General features: G+C 33.4%; 1 protein-coding gene across 2 annotated transcripts; it reads left to right on the forward strand.

The window, feature by feature from the left end:
• Positions 1 to 1,236: 1,236 nt before the first annotated feature.
• Positions 1,237 to 18,519, forward strand: LOAG_04806 (the record flags this gene model as incomplete). 2 transcript variants are annotated; one of them, XM_003140343.2, is made up of 43 exons in its annotated part: positions 1,237 to 1,346; positions 1,561 to 1,663; positions 2,213 to 2,322; positions 2,453 to 2,545; positions 2,734 to 2,944; positions 4,011 to 4,155; positions 4,363 to 4,469; positions 4,659 to 4,739; positions 5,088 to 5,159; positions 5,409 to 5,558; positions 5,644 to 5,875; positions 6,147 to 6,209; positions 6,405 to 6,685; positions 7,016 to 7,158; positions 7,647 to 7,829; positions 8,241 to 8,571; positions 8,722 to 8,917; positions 9,195 to 9,335; positions 9,467 to 9,565; positions 9,801 to 9,871; positions 10,225 to 10,320; positions 10,547 to 10,699; positions 10,885 to 11,003; positions 11,272 to 11,431; positions 11,522 to 11,637; positions 11,779 to 11,916; positions 12,068 to 12,265; positions 12,358 to 12,511; positions 12,635 to 12,796; positions 12,942 to 13,152; positions 13,304 to 13,452; positions 13,765 to 13,866; positions 14,117 to 14,194; positions 14,615 to 14,848; positions 14,950 to 15,086; positions 15,416 to 15,625; positions 15,865 to 15,991; positions 16,111 to 16,256; positions 16,624 to 16,819; positions 16,923 to 17,143; positions 17,419 to 17,620; positions 17,875 to 18,039; positions 18,134 to 18,519. In XM_003140343.2, exons 1-43 carry the CDS (start codon positions 1,300 to 1,302, stop codon positions 18,281 to 18,283), a joined length of 6,483 nt encoding a protein of 2,160 aa, XP_003140391.1. In that variant the 5' UTR covers positions 1,237 to 1,299. The 2 variants fall into 2 exon arrangements, with proteins under 2 accessions (XP_003140391.1, XP_020305036.1); XM_020446681.1 differs by lacking the exons at positions 1,237 to 1,346; positions 1,561 to 1,663; positions 2,213 to 2,322; ... (9 more) ...; positions 6,405 to 6,685; positions 7,016 to 7,158 and adding an exon at positions 7,536 to 7,566 and having other exon boundaries at positions 18,134 to 18,283.
• Positions 18,520 to 20,825: the final 2,306 nt, after the last annotated feature.

A 20,825-nucleotide genomic window follows, 5' to 3' on the forward strand; every position in this document is an offset into this window, starting at 1 on the left:
GTACGCTTTGAATCGTATCTCTAAAATCAGGAATTTTTGAAATTTCCAACACAACGAGAAACGAAGCAGGCACAATTCGTCAATATTTTCCTTTCAGGAATCAATCATTTGGTTCGGTTCAGTTTTTTTTTCTTTTTTTTTTTGTTTCTGGTGGCTTTTCCAGTTTAAGTAATTAAGAAGTGTGTTTGGAAGAAAAGAAAGGCGCTTATTTTATTTTTATGAAGTTATCAATTCACAATATTCCCTTGCATACCATTGTTTTTTTTTTTTTTAAACATGTAATATCATAAGTGATTGAAAAGAAATAATAATATGATAATTTGAAGCAAAATGGTTATCCATTGACTCTATGAGAAATAATAAGCAGACAATTTATCAGGTGATTTCTTAAAAGAAAAGGAATTTACAGTAAATGAAAAATAGCCGTTTTATTGCATATAAATTAATATATTATCTATTCTTAATTGAGCACGAGAAATATAAGTAAACAGACAAATTTTATTTCACACAGATTCTCTCATTCTCATTATTTTCCTCTTTTTTACCATTATTTCCTATTCCATCTACTGATGTGTTGTTTCATCAAAAGAATCAATAATTCCATGTTTGCATTGTTAATCTATTCTAGGAGTTTCAGACTTTCCAAAAATATTTACAGGATTTTGGCGCAAAATTTTGACAGGATTTCAAACAAAAAATATAAAAAAGATCTCACAATTATATCATTGTCCTGTAGAGTCTCTCTCCTTCTCTCTCTCTCTCTCTCTTCTTTTTTTTTCCTGGGAAAAATAATTATTTCGCTAGCTGAAAATGAAACAAATTATATATGGAGGTTAAATAATTGAATTTTTTGTGGAAATGGGAATTTTTTGAAAGAATCATATGTAAGCGTAAAATAAAATTACTGATTATTACAGTTTCATTCAGTATTGTTCCTGATTAAATTAGCATATAACTTCGAAATCTTTTATATAAAGGATTATTTTATATTCGTATCTGTTCCAATTATCCGAATTCATGTTCGTCTATTTATGTTTACATATTTATATCTAACTGTTATACTTATTTCATATACACCTATTTCATACTTATATATTTTAATTACTTTATGTTGATTTAAAGTAGCTTTCGTACAGTAGCGACATCAGTAGCAGAACAGATGTGGCAAATCTTCCTTTGTCATCAAAAAACGTATCGCCATATTGATTGGTTTCATTCCCAATTGTCGCAATGTTATTTCAGCTTATGACTAATCTCATAATGTTCCATTACGAAGAAGTATAGCATTCATTGTTCACTATGTCATCACAAGGTGGACAGCGGGCATTTGCTTCGAAACGAAATAAGTAAATCACCTCTATTTCTTTTTAGTTTTTTAATAACTTCCTGGTGGTGTTCCTGGTGGTTTTTAAAACGATCATTGTTATTCCAAAAAAGTGGAGGATGTTTAAGTTTTTTGTCTGTTATTTTTCTTCAAATATTTGTGCTTCTTGTTTTTCTTAAAATCTAAAACATTTCTGGAAAATATTAGTTCTAGTTTGGTGTTTTTATTATTTGCAGGATGACTGCAGCTGATGTACGTCGACATATTATGATGGGAAGTTTGTTACTGCATCCGCAAAATGCCATGCAAATGGATGCAACGGACAGTAGTCCTCAAACTGTTAGTTTTCACCGTATAATCTAGTGAAAGATGACTAAAAGATATCATCATTCTTGAAAGTTGTCGTTCTATTTGAAACCCTAAGTATCCTGAAATTGTCAAATTACAAATCGTCAAATTGTAAAAATCAAATTATAAATTTATGAAAAGGACTTTTGTTTCTCAAAAAAATCTTAGAAGTTAAGTAAAAAATTTATTTACAGTTCTTCATTATTGAGGAAATCATACAGAAAAAGTATATGCTAATATGTCAGACATTTGTTGTGAGTTATTAATTATAATGAAATTTCTAATTTAGCATGGATGAAGTATAAATGTGAAAATAAGAGAGTAATACTGAGTGGATTTATTTTTGAATAAAATTGTTCCTCAATCATTGTCTCCTGAAATGTTTTTTCTTGTCGTGTTGATAATTAAAATGCAAATGGTAAAATAATTGCATGACAAGAAATAAGGATTTGAACAAAAATTAGAATAAGAATCAGTTCCTCTTCCATATGACTAATTTGAAATGTAGTCATAAAAGCAGAATTTATCCTTGATTTTCAGATCAATTTAATTGAGATAGCTGAATCGCTGGATGTGGAAGACATCTTATCGCAACGAAAAAGCAACTCTTCCGTGAATGAACATATTGCCACTAACAGTAATTTGAGAAGGTTTGCGCGTAGCAACTTTCGACATATGTTTACAAAAATGCCTTCGATTTCAAGAGTATATTTCTTAGCAGACATCGGAGTTATATTTCGGAGTATCTTTCGTTCTGCTTCTTTTCACTATGACTTTCAGGATGGCAGAGTTTCCGGCTGATGATATCGAAGTACGTTTGGTATACCGAGATCAGCTTACGGTCGAATCACCGATTCCATCAAATCTTTCAGGGTTTTTTAATTTTTTCCTAAATGAATCACAAGTTGAGAGTTTTCAAAACTATGATTTTCAGTGAAGATTTGATTCATTTATTGCTTAGGGGTATTTGTTTACCACTGTTAGTAATTCAATCACTGTTTGCATTTTAATTTTATATGAATTCGGTATCTGCTACTTCATTTTTGAATAACCTTTTCCAGTGTCGATCCACTGGTAAAAGATATTATACAAACATACAATGATAGTTTTTCGCTAGTACAGCGAAAGTATGTGCAATATTCAAGCGGTGAAGCATATATTCGATTACTAATGGAACGGCCGATTATTGCTCAAACTACACCAAAACAAATTTTTGAAGTTGATTCGGACCGACCTATCGGGCGAAGTGTTAGCACAGTAGGCGAGGATCAGGTAAAAAGTATCGATAAACTACAAATATAACCTATACAAATGGTCTTAATCGTAATGTTGTACTTCAGCCTGTTTAACATGAAACTATATGCATGATATGTTCATTAAAAGCTTTTTGAAAAAAAGGAAGACCGTATAATATGAAAGAAGGATTTTTCAGCTAAATTATTTTAAAATTTGGAACATCTTAAACTTGGGACGAAGTGGTAATATCGCTTACCACAGATGGTGCTTATTAGATTGAATAGACATTTGCTTTATTCAAACGTCGGTTCAATCCGATAAGCATCATTTTACAGCAAATGCTGTTAGCAGTCTACTGCAGATATCACCCATTGTAACAACACATAATAATGCAGCGTATAATATTTTTTGAATACAGCTTCCGGAATTCCTTAAAGTTCTTGTGAAGTTTGAAATTGTCATGACTGATTGTTATATCATAGGTGAACCTGTGCACGTTAGAAATGCGTGTATGTTAAAAATAATTTTTTAGCATACATTTTTTAACATACACTTTTTAAAAGCTGTTACCAATTTTCAAGCACATTTGCAGGATTTTTTGACTGTATAGTATAGGTTGATTAAGGATTTTTAGTTTGTAGTGTTTTTACGTTGAGTTTACAACAACTCATTAATTACTTGTTTGTGAATTAAATTTGAAAGGTGTGCGTTATGAAATATTTCAAGAAACTTGGTAGTATTACTTTTATCTCCAATCAAGTATGTTGCAACATAATCGTAAAGAAGAGTAATTATTCTTGAAAATTTTATGATGTCTAAACTTCGAAACATTTGCTAGGTTAAATTATCTGTTCATTCGCTTAGACTGTTTATCAAATATTAGGTTACAAAAAGAAGTCAGTCATACATTTTACTTGTTAAGGTACAATGGTAATTAAGCTTTAGTGCATCGTTATATACATTCTCTATCGCAGTTAGACAAAATGAAAAGAGTTGGTAGTTTGATTTAAAATAATCTTAAGTCATGTATTTTGCCATAAGTTTTTACTTTTTTTTATTCTTTATGTTATGAGTGATATAATTTCGGAATCGATAATAACAGATCGCAAAACGTGACTCATTCGGTTCACACTATTCGTCCGATTCAATGTGTACTGTTGGTTCGTCATCCGGTGGAACGAATCGTGATGATACCTTGCGTGCACCTCATCAACTTCATTCTTCTGCTAGTGATCCCACAGTGCCAGGTTTGCGGATTAAATTAGAAGGAAAAAACCCTAAATAAGGATGAAATTCACAGATCATATTAATAATTATTGGAAAAAAATCAGATCTACTGATCATTTTTAGGGTAGTTTTTCATCAGATGATTACCAAAAATAGCTAGACACTCATTTTTAAAAATGTTATTGTAAAAAAACATGTCATCGAATATAAAAAATTCTTTTTGTCAGGTGTGATGCAGCGTATTTCAAATACACAACTTGATCAAATTAATGAAGCCCGAAGACGAGCCCATCGACAAAATGCATTGATTAACTTACTTCCGCCTCAACCCGAAGTTTGTGTTACACAGTTGATTCAATTTTTTATTTTATTTCATGAAGCATACTACCTTTCTGATGGAGATTTTCCTGCCATTCAAGAGTATAAAACACCTAAAATATGTAGTAAGCTATTTGACGGTTTTTTATATGTACATTCGAAGCTGAGAATCTGGTGCTTCATGGCGCGTAACAAAATTGTTTAGACTGATGTAATTGAACGTCGAAGCGCAGCGCCATTCCCGGTTGAGCATACGGGTCAGAAACTTTTCATCAAAGTTTTGAAGGTTAGTAGTTGAGCTTTCGAAATTTCAGTTTTTTTAAATTCACTTAATTTGGCCTCTCGGAGAGATTCCAAATTGCTGTAAAGCTTTGACCTTCTTTCTCCACCTGTGTGTTAACTTGTTTTCTTACAAGTAAAAAAGAAATCTTTACCACGCTGGAATGCATACAGTATAACTAAGAAAATATGATACCTTATGATGTATAGTATACAGTACGCAGTATGATTTTTGCCATTTCTTATCGTATTTATATTTCTGCTTGGTACTTATTGAGATATATTTTCAATAAAAACGAAGTGAGACATAGTTTCAACAGGAATTTCATTTGTTTAAACAGTTTTGATTTTTCAGTTACAGCTTGAACCTTCGTTCGAACCTGTTTTCGGTACCATAGTGCTTTATGATTTGAAGGGAAAGCGAAAAGTAGGCATTCAGCAAATTAAATTTTATTTTCCTCAAAAACTGTATCTTTTAAATTTAAGGAATCAGTTTTTGTCAGTTGAAGTTTTTGGCTGTATTTCGTCGCCGCCAATTCGACAAAGCTTTAGTTCTGGATTTTCATAATTATATAGAAACACCCATTACTACCATTGCCATCTAGAATTATTGAGGACTATTGAAAATCAAGAACTGGTAAAGGTTGCTGAAGATTGAATAATCATGAATTTTCAGATATCGGAAAATTTCTATTTTGATGTAAATGATGATTTGCTCCAAGCAATGATTTCGCAACACGCTGATTGTGTGGATGAGGCAAGCAAATGTACACAAGCGGTTTTCAGTATAAGTCAACCACTGAATGATATATTTATTGTCATCAAGGTAGAAAAAATAAAGTATCAGCAGAATGTTATATTTAACTTTGGGAAATTCTTCGAAATTTTCGAATCTGAATTCAAATTTTCAGCTGGAAAAAGTGTTACAACCATGCGAAGTAGCAGATGCATGTGAGCCGTATCTGAAAGAAGATAAAAACAAGGAACGGTTGATGCAAACGGCACAGCACTATTGTGAACGACTTGGTGCTTTTCGAATGCCACTTGGTTGGTTTGCCATTGACCTGAATCAAATCCTTAATGGATCACACCGTCCGGATAAAACGGAAGCATTAACGGCAATGATTGCGAGCTCTGTTGCTGGTTATTTTTTTTTCTTTTTTTTGCACTATCTCTCTGAATTATGAATTTCCTGAATATGGTTATTTTGCGGATAAATTAAGTAAAGAGGGTTTTATGGTTATCTTTTATTCAAAAAAATTGTTTTGATTACTTTAATCCAGTTTTTTCGGCATGTTGAAATTGATAAATTGATGAAGCTGATAAGGCAAGATTTCCCTAAAATCTTTTAAGATGTTCTTATCCGCTTTTCAATTTTAATAATTATAATTTCTCACAATTGTAGCATTTGCAGGACAGGATGTAACACCAGCTTCACCAACTACATTGTTCGATGTAGAAAGTATTATCAGTATGGGTGAGTTGGTTATATCTTTAAAAGATTTCGGATTCTGAGGATTGGTCGTAGATGTTTTTGGGATGTGGTAATTTTCTAAACTGTATTATATTTCAATTAGATTTTCGTTTTCATTTTAAGGGACTCAGCTTAAAACTTTATTCCACGAGGTTTAAATTGATTGAAATGGCAAATTAAAGCCGATCTTTCTTTCAGATCGAATATCGAATTCAACATCCGGAACATTTCGTCGCGTGGGTAGCGGAACTTCATCCGGTGCTGTTTTTGTGGGTGCACAGCAACCCCAAAAAAGTCGTACACCATTGCAAAAACGTAAAATTTTTGGAGGCCTTCATTTGACTATCTCGCAAAGTGATACAACTGCAGTGGGATCAGGTCTCGAAACTGACTCACTACTGAGAGATGGCGGTTCCCCGTTGACTTCTTTAAATGCTTTACAACCTTTGCTGCTCAGTTTAAATTCGTTCTTTAGACAGGTAATGTTAAGTTAAAAATTTGTGAATTTTGTATGATGTGAGCTAAATTGTTTCAAAATTTTTGGAGGGATTAATAAAGGTGGCCATTATCCAAATATTGCTGACACCCAACAATAATGTATGATTATGTACTGTCAAAAATCGTGGTAATGTTATGGTGCTAAATCTCTTAATCCAGTTGTTATTATTGATTACCATTCACCAGTGATCGTAGTGGGAATTCCGGTTTGTATATGTATGAAATTTATATTTTGCATGCTTCATGTGAAATTTATATTTTTTTTAAAATTCAAATTTCATTATTTTCTACTTTTTGACCACCACTAATAGGAAGCAGAACGTTTGACTGATGAGGATCTGTGCAAAATGCTTGCGGATTGTCGAAAAGGTGGTTCCAAGTTAGCTAGGCTGAAGACATTTCCAATCACATTCAAAATGGAATTGTCAGGTGGATGTGGCGAGTCTTTAATGAGGTACCAGATTGACTATTATTATTATTGTATATTTTTAATGCTATATTTCCTTTTTGCAGTTTATTCTTCCTATGTTTATTGTAGAATATAGTATTTGAAGAGATAAAATCCACGATCTCTCTGTTCGGACAATCAAGTTTTTGAAAATTAACTAGAATTTGCATTTCTGATTGGTTATAAAGAAAAATCTGTTATTGGTCCTTGAAGATATGGATTAGTCATGTGGATATATAATTAAGATATATAATTGACTGAGATATATAATTAGCTAAGTATTTTATGCATTTTCCGGCTTACACCTGAACTTCTTCGTGTGCATCCATTCGTTTCTGGCAATCCAGCGGATATCGTCAAGGAAATTGTAGAATTTCCAAGTAAAGGAATTTATGCAGTAAATGCTACATATAGGTAAACTGTCGAATTCGTTAAATATTACTCATACTTCATATTTTCCTTGTTTTCTTCTTGGTGAAATGATGATATCTTAGGAACTTGCTTTACGTTTATCCTCGATCAGTAAATTTATCCAGTCGCTCTGGCCCATCACGTAACATTGCCATACATGTGGAACTGATGAATGCCCAGGAAAAACCTGTTTATGCTATATTTGGTAAATCGAGTGGGCCAAACATTACTTTTTCTGCTGATACTGCAGTTTCCTATCATAACAAGTAATTATTGAAATATGTTTCAAATAGATGTAATGGATATAGATAAAGTAACAATCAAAGCAAGTAAATTGTTATATGGTTGTGTTTGTAGAGAACTTCACTTACCTTTTTGTCCTTTGGGGTGATAGCGTCCAGAAAATTTTTAACGTGAGTTTACAGAAAATCCAAAGATGAATATCACTGGCTATTTAACACACGTGGATTTGTGGTTCTTGTTATTCCGTCACTCACTTCTAGTGGACGAACGGCATTTAAGAAGAAATTTAATAACTCATTAAATTTTTCTTGTGTTGAATGGCATAGATTTAGATAAAATGGCACAATGTTTGTGGTATTAACAAAGTGAATGGCTGCTTCCGAATTTTAGAATAAAATTTCGTTTTTTCTTTTTTTTTGAAAATTTAATTTCAGAACACCAAGTTTCTACGATGAAATAAAAGTCAATTTGCCGGTTGATTTAAATGATGGCCATCACATACTATTCACTTTTTTCCACATTACTTGTAAGCCAAATAAAGTTGGCGATGAAGTAAAAATACCCATAGGGTATTCATGGATTCCACTGCTGAAAGATGGACGATTGCAAACTGGTGAATTTACTTTGCCGATTGCATTAGAACAGTTACCGCAAAGTTACGGGTATCTTTCACCGGATGTTAATTTACCGAATGTTAGATGGCTGGAAGGACACAAACCGCTTTTTGATGTTAAACTTGAGGCTGTTACAACAGTTCATACACAGGTAAGATGCGCATATATTCTAATGTTTTTGTTTCGTTAAGAAGTTAAGCCAACTTAGTTTGTCAGATAGTCAGTTCTATTCAGTCGTTCCTTTTCCCACGAAGAGAAATATAAAACCAGTTTTGAAAGTATTACCAACTATTATTTTCAGGACTCTCATTTGGACAGATTTCTGGCTGCGTATCAATCGTTAATTGTAAACGATAAAAAGAATCCACCGGTATCGGAAGTCGATTTAAAGGATGCAATAAGAAGTGTCATAAAAGCTCGCCCGGAACCAATGGTTGCTTTCCTTTATGTTATACTGGATAAGTTGTTGGCTCTAATTGCAAATCCTCCATATACCGGTTTGTTTCGTTATTTTCAATTATGTATTTTTGGGATGAATATTGGTCAGAACTATCATAAACGGATTTTTAAATAAGACATTTCTATTTGTGAACTGTGATCTTTAGATAACACTCGACAGTATGTCTTCTGGGATTACATGAACTCTTAGTCCTTCTCTTCTTCGATAACGACATATAACTATCATTATCTTGATGCCCACGTTCAGTTTAGGTTGAATAGTTGAGTGCGTTTTCAGTTTTCAAATTCATTTTTAATGTTATCGATTTTTTGCAGTATCTGTGTCAGCTGTATGCTTTGAAGTGCTTGGACAACTTGTCAAAATATGTACCGTTCTCTTGAATAGCTTCCGCGATGCCCATGGTCGTAGTTCACTCCTCACCACATATATACATTACCACAAAATTGCCCTTAGAGGTTTATTATAGATTTACTTAATTCTGTTAATTTACAATTATAACTTAACAATGACATTATTTATTACGAATTAAGGTGTCAATATAATTAACGTTTACGTAATGAAATTTCGATGGTTTTCTTAGATTTAGAAACTCCAATCGTACAACTAAAGAGCAGTAAGACGGAGGCGAAATCGGAAGGTACTCTACCTACTTCACCAGAAAGCAAGCATTTGCTCGATATTATTAGTAAGTGGAGTTTAATTTCGGAATTTGATTTGATGAACATACCTCTTATGATTTTTTTTTTGGATTTTATATTTGATACTTTTGTTGAAATTGGTGTATGCAGTGATCAAATCAGACTCTTAATTATTGGAAAATGGCTCATTTTCATTTCAGTGTGTTATAATTTATTCTGAAAAAGATGGTTAGGGTATCCTTTTATGAAAATCGGGCAATAAATAAAAAAAATTTTTTAAAGAAGAATTTGAACGAACAAATTACATGAAGGCATCTGTTGAAGGTGACCGTGAACCGAAAGAATCGAAAAAGGTTATGCAGTGTATTTTTGACTAGTTTTCATGAATCTTTCTAGTAATCCAATGTTTTACATTTAAGAGTTTGTTATTCAGAGTTCAGCTTCAGCTGAAGCGAGCAAGAACAAGATTAGACTTGAACAATTAAAATTTTCAAGTGGCAACTTTCTGAATTGGTATGAGTAATAACAGAAACAATAGAAAAATGTGTCGGAAACGCAATTGATTGAAGTAGGTTATGTGAAAATTGCAGTTATAATTGAATGGTCGATTCTGGTTAGACGGAATTTCCACTGAGATTTCAAAGTTATTCTGATAAAATTTTCAATAATTTTTAGGATCCATTTCGCATATATCGAGTTCTTGCAGGTGATGCACGAAGAATTAGCATTGCAGTGGGTAATCAGTGGTGGTGCAGCTCGAGAAATGGCTTTTCTTAATTCCTGGTTCTTCCTTGAACTTATGGTATGTTTCCTTATACCAAGTTTATTGAGTCGTTTATTTATGTAGTATTTATTTATGGAACTTATATAAGGTTAGAGCAATCCAATTATTCCTCTATTCTTTGCGATGTAAATCGAATAATATTCAGGCCAAATAATGAAGACGACTTATGCAGCATATTTAACATATTTTTGTTTTTATTTTCCTAGCACACTTTCGTTTTTTATTCAGAGTACTTTTTTTATAGATTAAATCAATGGCAGAACATTTATCTCTTTCAAATCGTTTGTATTTGCCGCGCAAGCTTCGCTTTAGTGAAGCTTTTATCCAAGATTTGAATGCCCTTTCTCAGGCTGTTGTCAGCGAGGTGGTCCAAAGAACTTCGAAAGATCCAAGACAGGTATTTCCATGGCATAGTTAATTGTTCAGGCAAAAGATATCTGCGTTATTTAAAAACAGGGCGATAATAAGCTGTGACATGCATTCACGCAATGGTATTGATAACGACTGCAACAAAAGGAAGAGGGGAATATAATATGTGTTTGTTATCAGTGTATGGGATAGGATTGAATTTATCTACTTCAGTCGCAATCAATCAGTATTTCTTGGGCATATTTCTTGCGTGATTGTTTTTCATTGATGGATCGAACTTTTGTGATGACATTGGTCAGAGAGTTTAACCGCGAAATCGCTGCTAAAATAGGGTAATTTTTGTAGAAATTCTCTTTTAAAAAAAACTGAATTCATTTTCTGAATTATTAATATTCAAATTGACTGTTGTTCCAGAAACTCGATCTTGAGGTTTTTTCAAATCTGCATGTAGTCTTTCTGACCAAGATATTTTATAAATAATAAATGCGCCAAACTGAACACTCAATGTAAATGAATAGCGATGAAGAGCTTATTTGGCATAATTATAATTGCTGGATTTTATGGTGCTGGGAATTTGTTGACATTACTTTTTTTTTCTAGAAACTCCGCCGAATCATGCATGGTCCCGACCCTCATGCTAATTAAGTTGGACTTTTTGCGTATTATTGCTTCTCATGAGCATTTCGTTGTGTTGAACTTGCCATTTGGTTCTGGTAACATACAGGGTATGTCAACAAGCCATTCCGGTGGATCATTTCATGTATGTTTTGGATTTTAAGGGATTTGTCATTTTTAATCAACTAATCAATACTAACTACCTCTTTCTGGTCTCGATCACTTCGAATTTCAGTCAGCAGCATCGGCATTTTCATCTAGTTCGGAAGGTAGCGCCAATTTAACTGCATCGTTGCGTCATTCTTCACATATCCAACTTCCTAGTCCAGGAAATTCAAATATCACTGACAGGTTTGATTTAGTTTTTCAAGGTCAAAAATTTTGAATTTCGGAAATCCATCTTTTGACAAATTTCCGAAACTACCGGTTTGTTTTTTCTTTTTTTCTATTCGGAACAGAACCAGTTTTATAAAGCCTTTTTTGTTCTTCAAGTCAAGCATATGAATCACATGGTCCAGTTGGATCAGCAGAGTTAACTGTTGAGTTTCGTTCGCGGCATTTTCTAATTGGGCTTGCCCTAGCTGACCTGGCTTCTGTTCTTGAGACTTCAAACACTCTGCTTCAATCACGGTTAGTTCTTTTCACGTTTCGAGTTGTGAGACTCGCTCTAATTTCCATTTTTGAAAAAAAATGTTCACTTGTGCCATATTTCTATTTATTTAATAACTTCGATTTATATTACTATACATTTACGCTGTCTTAATTTTGGGACTATTTGCAGTGCTATAAGCCTTATTCGTAATTTGCTGAGCACCCATGAATTGGATGCTCGTCTTCTTGATAACACGGTGAAAGCGCGAGTGGCATCCTTATATTTACCAATGATCGGCATTGTTCTGGATGCATCAGCTCAATTGCATGACCCTTACTCGAAATCTTCTAGTGCTAACTATGAGATTTCCACATCCGTTTCTAGTGGGTAAGCTTTCCGGTTTTGCACGAACCTTTCAGAATTTACCGTTTTCAAATTTTGGAAGATTGTAGCTATTTCTAAATTATCCCAAATTACAGTTACGCAACAGAAATAGACAACAGTCCATTTATCAACGATAAAGTTATGCTTGCAATTGGTGGGGTGAATTTTTCGCCACCTTGCTCACCACGGACCGAACGAAGACATATTGGTTTAATGCGACCATCACTTTCATTGGAAAATACACGTCAGGTGATAATTTGTATAAAACATATGTAATCACCATAAAGTTTAATGAAGTTTAATGCGGGATCATTGAATCAAATCATTTTGTATTTCCATTTTTCAAATTTTATTTCTTAAAATTTCTTCCAGCTGTTAGCATGTTTTTGTTGGGCGCTGAAAAATATGGAGCGGTCATATTTGCGTCAATGGATTCGCGATTTATCATCCAACCGAATTTTACAGTTTCTCAATGTTTTACAGCTTGCTGTTTCATGCTTCGAATTCAGATCATCTCTTTTCTGTTCTGATCAAGTACTGGTCACATTTTTTTCTAACAGTTCTTATTTCTTGTAAGAAAGACTCAAAATTAAGAACTTAAAATTTCTACAAATTTTCTTTCTGGAAAGTTGTATAATATGATGGTAAAACGATTGAATTGTTTATTGGGAGTTTGCAGGGTACCACTGAGATTACAGAAGAAGTAAAGGATGAAGGTAGTAATATCGAAGGTTTGTCGGTCAAAGAGGTTAGCCGGAAAAAATTACGCTGTGCAGCCGATCCTGAAAGTGGTGTTCGATGGCGTAAAGAAACCAAAGATTCACAAGGGAAAGATTCTTGGAAAAGTTGCACTGGTAGTAGTGGTGGACAGTCAACTGATGAACCTATCCGTAAATTTTCACTCACTATTATGATATTACATGTTTGTAATCGCTGAAGTATCTCGAAGTTAAGTTGGAGTTGTGAAATACTGAGAAAATCATTATAGTATAGAAAAATCCGGATGCCATTTATATTCCAGAATTAATTCGTTTGGTTTAGCAAGTGATGAAGATCTTACGCTTGAAGCGACACTTTGCACCGAGATACCATTAATAGTGCTGGATACGTTAGAATTAATTATACGTGTGGTTTCGGTTCTTGGTTCTGATTATCTCTTTTATGTGTTACCTTCCGTATTAAAAGTATTGGTGAGTTTGTCATTTTTATTGTTCTGAATTATTTTTCGCCATTTTGAAGTTCAAAAACATATTGTTTTGCTTGAATACCATTAGCTGCGAGAAGCACATGTTCCATATTCCTATACGTTATAGTTGCATTGCAGATGTTGAGGATTTATTGTCTTAATACCCAAATCGATGGGTAAAATTAATGTCAGGATTGTTACTATTGAAAAACCGAAACTTGAATACTGAAATAAATAAAAAGTGGATGAACGAAATAGTCAAGTTAGCAGTTGAATATAATACTATGGAAAAAATAAAAAGTTTAATTTTTTGAAGATGCACATTCTTGCATGCAACCAGTCTGTGCAAACTTTGGAAAATGTATTTGCAAGTCAGCGTGCAATAGTTACGAAGTATCCAGATTTATTGTTTGAACAGGTTAATATTTGTATATTTTTGAAATATACTGGTTTTCAGTTAGTTTCTTAGTTTGAATTCTCGAAATACTGACTGTTATTGGTTTTTTTATTCGAGTCTATCTTTCCTGGATACATCTCTTATTTTTATTCAGAACCTTTTGTTTCGCCTTTTCTACGTGTATGTGTATCTTTCACATAAGCATGTTTATCTGTCATCACATAGGCTTTAAGAATTATTGTGGTAACTGACGCAGATGATTTGTTTGCAGGAGACTGAACAATGCGGTGAATTATGCCTTCATCTACTAAGACATTGTGCATCCCGGTTGCCAGCTGTTCGTTCGCAGGTACTATTAAAGTTTTGAAAAGCTTGAAATCTTTAAATTTAATTTATTTCACTCTTAAAATTAGCAGTTTATTGTCGATTTCAAAAAATTCATGGGAATATTTAGTAAGAATTGCGGCATCTGTAGTCCCATTAAAGTTGTGGAACTATAGGTGCCACAATTTCTTTTAAGATAATTTACAAAGATAAAAATAGATATAACTTTACACAAAGAAAAGGCGGTAGATCATTCTCTCACATTATTTAAACGAATTTGGAATAGTTTTGTGCGGCAAGCATTAGCATTTCGTGACAAAGAAGTAAGCTGAAAGTAAGAGTGGTCAGGATAAAATCTTTACGGAAATAGTACAAAACTCTCTTCGTTTATCAAGTATCGTAATATGAAGCTGGATTTACTTATTTGATAGGAAAGAATTTGTAGGCTGCAGCATCGTTATACCTGTTGATGAGGCAGAGTTTCGAATCAGGAGCAAGTTTTTCAAAAGTTAAGATGCAAATTACGATGTCATTGAGTACTTTGGTTTCCACGGGCACCAAACATGGTGACTGGATAAATGAAGATTGTTTACGTCACAGTTTAAAAACTGTGCTAACATATTCAGAAACGGACGCTTCCGTTGATTCGCAGCTGCGCAACACTACTTTTTCAGAGCAGGTTAATTGCATAAAGTGTCAATTTTTGAATTAATATTTTTAAACTTTTTTGTGCGATTCAGAGTTGTCAGATAAGAAAGCATGGAGCATGTTGCATTGCAGGTAAAAGATCTTGTTTTCAATTTGCATATGATATTGTCGGACACAGTGAAAATGAAGGAATACACAAATGATTTTGAAATGCTAATCGATCTCATGTATCGTGTCGCGAAAGGATATCAGAACAATCCAGATCTTAGGTTAGCGTCATTTTTTATCATCCGTTATTAGAACATATCCTAACTTTACTTGAATTATTTCATACTAACTGGTTATTCTTCATGTCATATTTTTTGTATTAGTATGACCGTATTCGATAGGCAATCAAACTGTGGTAATCATCAAACCGTTCCATTGAATTCTTGACTTGGTTGAAATTCAGACTATCTGCCAAAGTGCTATGGTATCATCTGGTATCATCCCTCCCATACCTCATTGATTCTGTACAAATTCCTCTTTTTTTTTACAACCTTGAAACTGAATTTCGTTTTGAAATATACAGTACTTGGCTTCAAATGTGATGACTTAGGTTGACGTGGTTGATAAATATGGCAAATAAGCATTCAGCCCGGGATAATGCAGCGGAAGCCGCACAATGTATGTTACATGCAGCCGCTTTAGCTGCTGAATATATTTCGATGCGTGAGTATGATGTGTATGTGCCTAAAGGTGCTGCTGCTTTCGAAGCCATAAGTGATAATATTCTCGAAGAAAGTGCTGTTTCAGATGATGTTATTAGGTAATGTTTTTTATTTATTTTTTTTCTCATCTATATCTTAAAAAATATTTCCCATCTATATCTTAGATTTGTCGTAATAATTCAAGGATGAATCTTAGTTTTCTCATGGACTGTTAGGATTTTTTTTTCGTTTTACTTTCAAATGAGACTGAAATTCTTTGCTTTAAAAGATTTCTCGTCTGAAAGATGACAAGAATTTGTTGACGCAATAGGTACTACGCATTCGAATGAATTTTCAGTCCTGATGAAGAAGGTATTTGTGAAAGTCGTCATTTTACACAAAATGGTTTAGTACATTTGGTAGAGAAAACGGCGCAGTTTATGGAGAAAGCTCAAATGTATGAATCAATGGTACAACTCTACAAGGTTATTAAGCATTCCTATAGTTCCATTGTAACCTAGCTTTTTTTTTAAAAATTCCAATTACTTATAAAAATTTCGAACTCTCATACAATCCTTCCATTCCAATTACTTGTTTATATTAGGTAATAACACCAATTTTGGAAGAAAATCGTGATTATCGGCATTTGGCACAAGTACATAGTTGTCTGAGTCAAGCGCTTTCTCGTATCGAACCAACTATACCGCTGGTTGAAGACATTGCTGATGCGTGGTTTTCACCTTTACCAAGGTATATGCGAAAGAATTTGAAATTAATTCATTCGTGCTATAACATTTAATTTTTAAAAAATTTGAGAATAATGTTAATTTTACATAACGCAAGATTTTTTTTTGTTTTGACGTTGAACAGCTGTCTGCATAATTTTTTGCTCAAACGACATTTGCAGGTAGCTATGACTATTATAATTAATTATCAAAAGTTAATTCAAGCATTTGAAAACATTTATGATAAAGAAATAAATGGAAAAATATGGTTGTAGCGACAACAAAACGATATACTTGAAAAAATATGGTTGTATTTCGGTTGTAGTGTGAAGAGTGCACAGAAACTTTATTCTCTACTGACATCAGATTTTGAGAATTTGTTGAAATTTCAGTGCCGACAAACGTTGTTTCGGTACCTATTTTCGGGTAGGTTTTTATGGCAGTCGTTTTGGTGATTTGGACGGTGTCGAATTCATCTATAAAGAGCCGGCAATTACGAAATTGTCCGAAATTAGCCATCGTTTGGATGCATTTTACACAGATCGTTTTGGAAAAGGAGTTGTGGAAGTTATTAAAGATTCAAATATTGTATGTTTCCCGTTCTTGAGTAAATTTCGGTGATAATATTATTCGTATGTTGAAGTTTTTTTAAAGAAGGTTGCCCTAATTAATGTGTGAAGTCGGTTTGTAGGTTGATCGAAATCGTTTGGATTCTACCAAAGCCTATTTGCAAATCACATATGTAGAACCGTATTTGGAGAGTTGGGAACGGCGTCGTCGTCCCACTCATTTCGAGAGAAATCACAAGTTATATCGATTTGTCTATGCGACACCGTTTACGAAAGATGGTCGGGCCCATGGTGATTTGAAGGATCAGTACAAAAGACGAACTGTGCTAGCCACGCAATATTGGTAACTTGGAATCAAATTTCAAATTCATAATTTTTATACGAGATATTAAAGCATGACAGTTTTTGTAAAAGCTTCATGCAAATCAAGACCTTTGCTGCATGTTCATGACCCAATCCAGAAGAAAGCAATTTGCAGCACTGCAATCAAAATAATGTTTTGATGAAAACGTAGATGCCTTTCAGGGAATTTACATACATGAAAGACGTTGAATGAATTTTGTTTTTTCATCTTTTTATGAATTTTTTTCTGCATAGATGAACTGCTTATCTTTTCAGTTTTCCATACGTAAAAACACGCCTTCAAGTGGTGAGTCGCGAACAAATAATTTTGACGCCAATTGAAGTTGCAATTGAAGATGTCCAAAAACGAACTCGTGAATTAGCTGCTGCTACTGCGCAAGATCCACCAGATGCTAAAATGCTTCAAATGGTACTGCAAGGTTGCATTGGTACCACTGTCAACCAAGGTCCTATAGAAGTAAGTCTGAAAGTTTTGTAAACTTACCAAAATATTAAAGGAAGTAAGTAAGCAAGGTGCTCATGATTTGGCTCCCACTAGATTTCTAAATTCAAAAATTTTCTTTATTTTTTGGAAGATCTTTTCTTCCTCCTTTTTATATCTTATAACATTTTGTAATGGGTGATGTCTGCTTTTTTTGGGTTGTACAGATGAGGAGATCCTTGTTTTCATTATCATTTCAGTAATAACTTCACAAAGATTCTTATTTAAAGGTTGCCAACGTATTCCTTACAAATATGGTTTTGGATGAACGTGGCAAACCGATGGATAAATTCCAGAATAAGCTTCGCTTATGTTTCAAAGATTTCTCGAAGAAATGTGCTGATGCTCTTCAGAAGAACAGAAAACTTATTCAGGCTGATCAGCAGGCTTATCAGGTTAGCTTATTGAATTCATTCATCTATTCCATTCCCATGATGAATTATTCAGACGAAATTTCTTGGTGAGAATTTGATTTTTATAAAATTGCAGAATGAACTGCAGAAAAATTATATCGAATTTACAAAACGAATGGCACCGATTGTTGGCATCCGTAAAAGTAAGTGTTCTGAAGCACATACTCTAAAAGCTGTACATGCAGCTGCTGTTGCTGCTGAAATTGGGCCGGTTACTGCAGTGTGATAAAAATGAAGCAACTTTAGTTATTTTGCTTCCTTTCGTTGTTTTTTTTTCTTTGTTAATTTGAAGAAGTAAATTACATAGGAAACGATAAATTACATTACATTTCTTCCAGTTTTTTGTACGTCATTTATGAGTCATTTCTTCTTTGTCGTCCATCTCTTTCGATTCTCTTTACTGATCCTAGTAGTGTCACAGTGCTCACTTTATTCAACTATTATCATTTACTACTTTATCACTTTACTCAACTGTTATCTATTTTTACGTTGGGTGGGGTATCAGGTCGAAATTCATACACATACTGGAAGTTTCCTAAATGCCATTTTGAGGACTGCCAGTTTTTTGCATTTTTTTTTTGAGTTATTCAAATTTGGAAAGGAAAGAATGCCAATGCTTTCATGTCCTAATTTCATCTTGGTTGAATTGAATTTTGGATTTATCACCCTTCGGTACTTTAACCTAATACGAAAAAACGGTTGAATCTTTGAAGTTTCACGTTCAAATGTGGTATTAGTTGATTCCTCATAAAATATTAAAGTCCAAAAGTCTTGGCTTCCCTTTTGCTTGTCTCTTCTACTTCTTCAATTCTTAAGTTTTCATTCTTTTTTAAAAATTTATGTTGCTTAGATTTCTCAGTGCAGAACGCTTTCTGAAGGTAGTTTGTGATTGTCCATCAAATATGACAATTCAACGATCTTCTAAATGAGGCATTTGGTTTCAGCAGTTCAAATTTTCATTAGGTTAAATTTTTATAAACAAACTGTTTTTAAGTTTTCTTCAACAAAAATATTTCTGTGTATTTGGGAAATTGTAGCTTATCGAGTGTTTTTTTTGTAGAAACTAGTATCCTTTGTTTGGTTAGCGATCAAACTTTTAATGAACATCGAATGTATCGCGACTCGATATGAGACGTGCATGGTGTATGTATGTGTGTGTGTGTAGGTGTGTGTGTGTGTGTGTGTGCGTATGTGTGCGTATGTGTGTGTTTGTGAGCTGTACGCTAACGTTCCTGGTTTTCCAATAGATTTAAGATTACCTTGATTTATCAATTTGTCAAATCCTGGAGTTGACTTAATTTTTCTAAAACTTTTCGCCAAAAAATTTTAATACGTACAATAGCGAAAACCAAAACTAGAACTAAAATTTGAACTCGAAATTTTCGAGTCGAGGACTTAAGTAATTGAAAAATGATAATTAAGACTGAAATACTTGTCATTTCAATAAGGAACAAATCCTTCTAAAAAAGAATGTCCTCCTGTCAACTGCTGTATGCAATTCAGTTTTAGCAATTTTAGCTCTGTGTGTTTTTCACGCGACATGGAAGATTAAGCCATGTGAAATATGAAGGAATGTATTACTAGTAGTACGTTAACACTTCATGACAGACTATTCTTAATATAATTTTATTTCTAATTCGGTATATAATACCATTTCCCGTAATTGTGTTCATAATTTTCATACTGTTTTCTGTGAATAAGATTGATATGCATAAATTTAAAGGTTTGCGAGAGTTTTCCACCAAATTTGAAATATGTAATATATCTTTAAAGATCTTTAATATAATTCTATTTTTGAAATGGTTTTATAATTCCGAAGTCTTCATTATTTCTCTTAAAGGATCAAACACAGATCTGAAGGCAATATCCGAATTTTTCATTCCTTTTCCAAGTCTCATCCCAAATAAAGTTTATTTACTGGTGTCTTAAACTTGAAATTGCTTAAAAGAAAATTACTTGAAATATTACCCAAAGCAAAAAAATGTCTGAAACATACACACTGTATGATATTCACCTTGTTCCACTGCTTTCTAGAGTGGAGTTTTTTATTCAGTCACTTTTCAAGTGCCGACATGAAAGGCTACGTAATTATGTGAAAAGCTACGGACGGCATATAACAACAACCATTGCAACATTCCCAATTATTCCTAATTTTTGATCAGCAGTGTGCTATATATCGTTGAAATATTGTTGAAACAAGACTCTCGGGAATAGTTTTTGTGAAATACTATCGGTGAACCGTGGTCTGATTCATTGGAGGTTTTAGTTCTAGCGGTATAACATTCTCTAAACGTGGAAGTTTCCTGAGTTGCCTTTTAAATTCGTTCCGATATTCCGTACTGCAATAACATTTTTTGTGTTCACAGTTGTAGATCTAACCAATTAATTCTAGCGCAAAATGTTTCAACGATAAAAAAGTATTTCTTTTGATGTTTTGTAAGATCAATTTTTACCTTCTCCAATAATAGAAGAACCAATTGCATGAAATGCTTAAATTAACAAATATTCCCGCGTAGCATCCTATGTAAAATGCTGTCATTTCGGAAAAATCGTAGAAAAGTGTTAACAAGTAGACCAACGTTGATGCTAGCTCTCCCAGTCCAATAAATATCACGATTATCTTTAATGTTTGTAACAATTCGATGTTCTTAGTTGCTGAAATAAGAAATGCAGCAGTGTTCAGTTATTCATGAAATCTTGACAGATATGACACTAATATAGAAATGACAGCATTTGAAGAGTAGAGGTGCGAGGCTAAGGTTACTGCG

Source organism: Loa loa, assembly GCF_000183805.2.
Source record: "Loa loa unplaced genomic scaffold supercont3.353, whole genome shotgun sequence".
Taxonomy (NCBI): Eukaryota; Metazoa; Nematoda; class Chromadorea; order Rhabditida; family Onchocercidae; genus Loa; species Loa loa.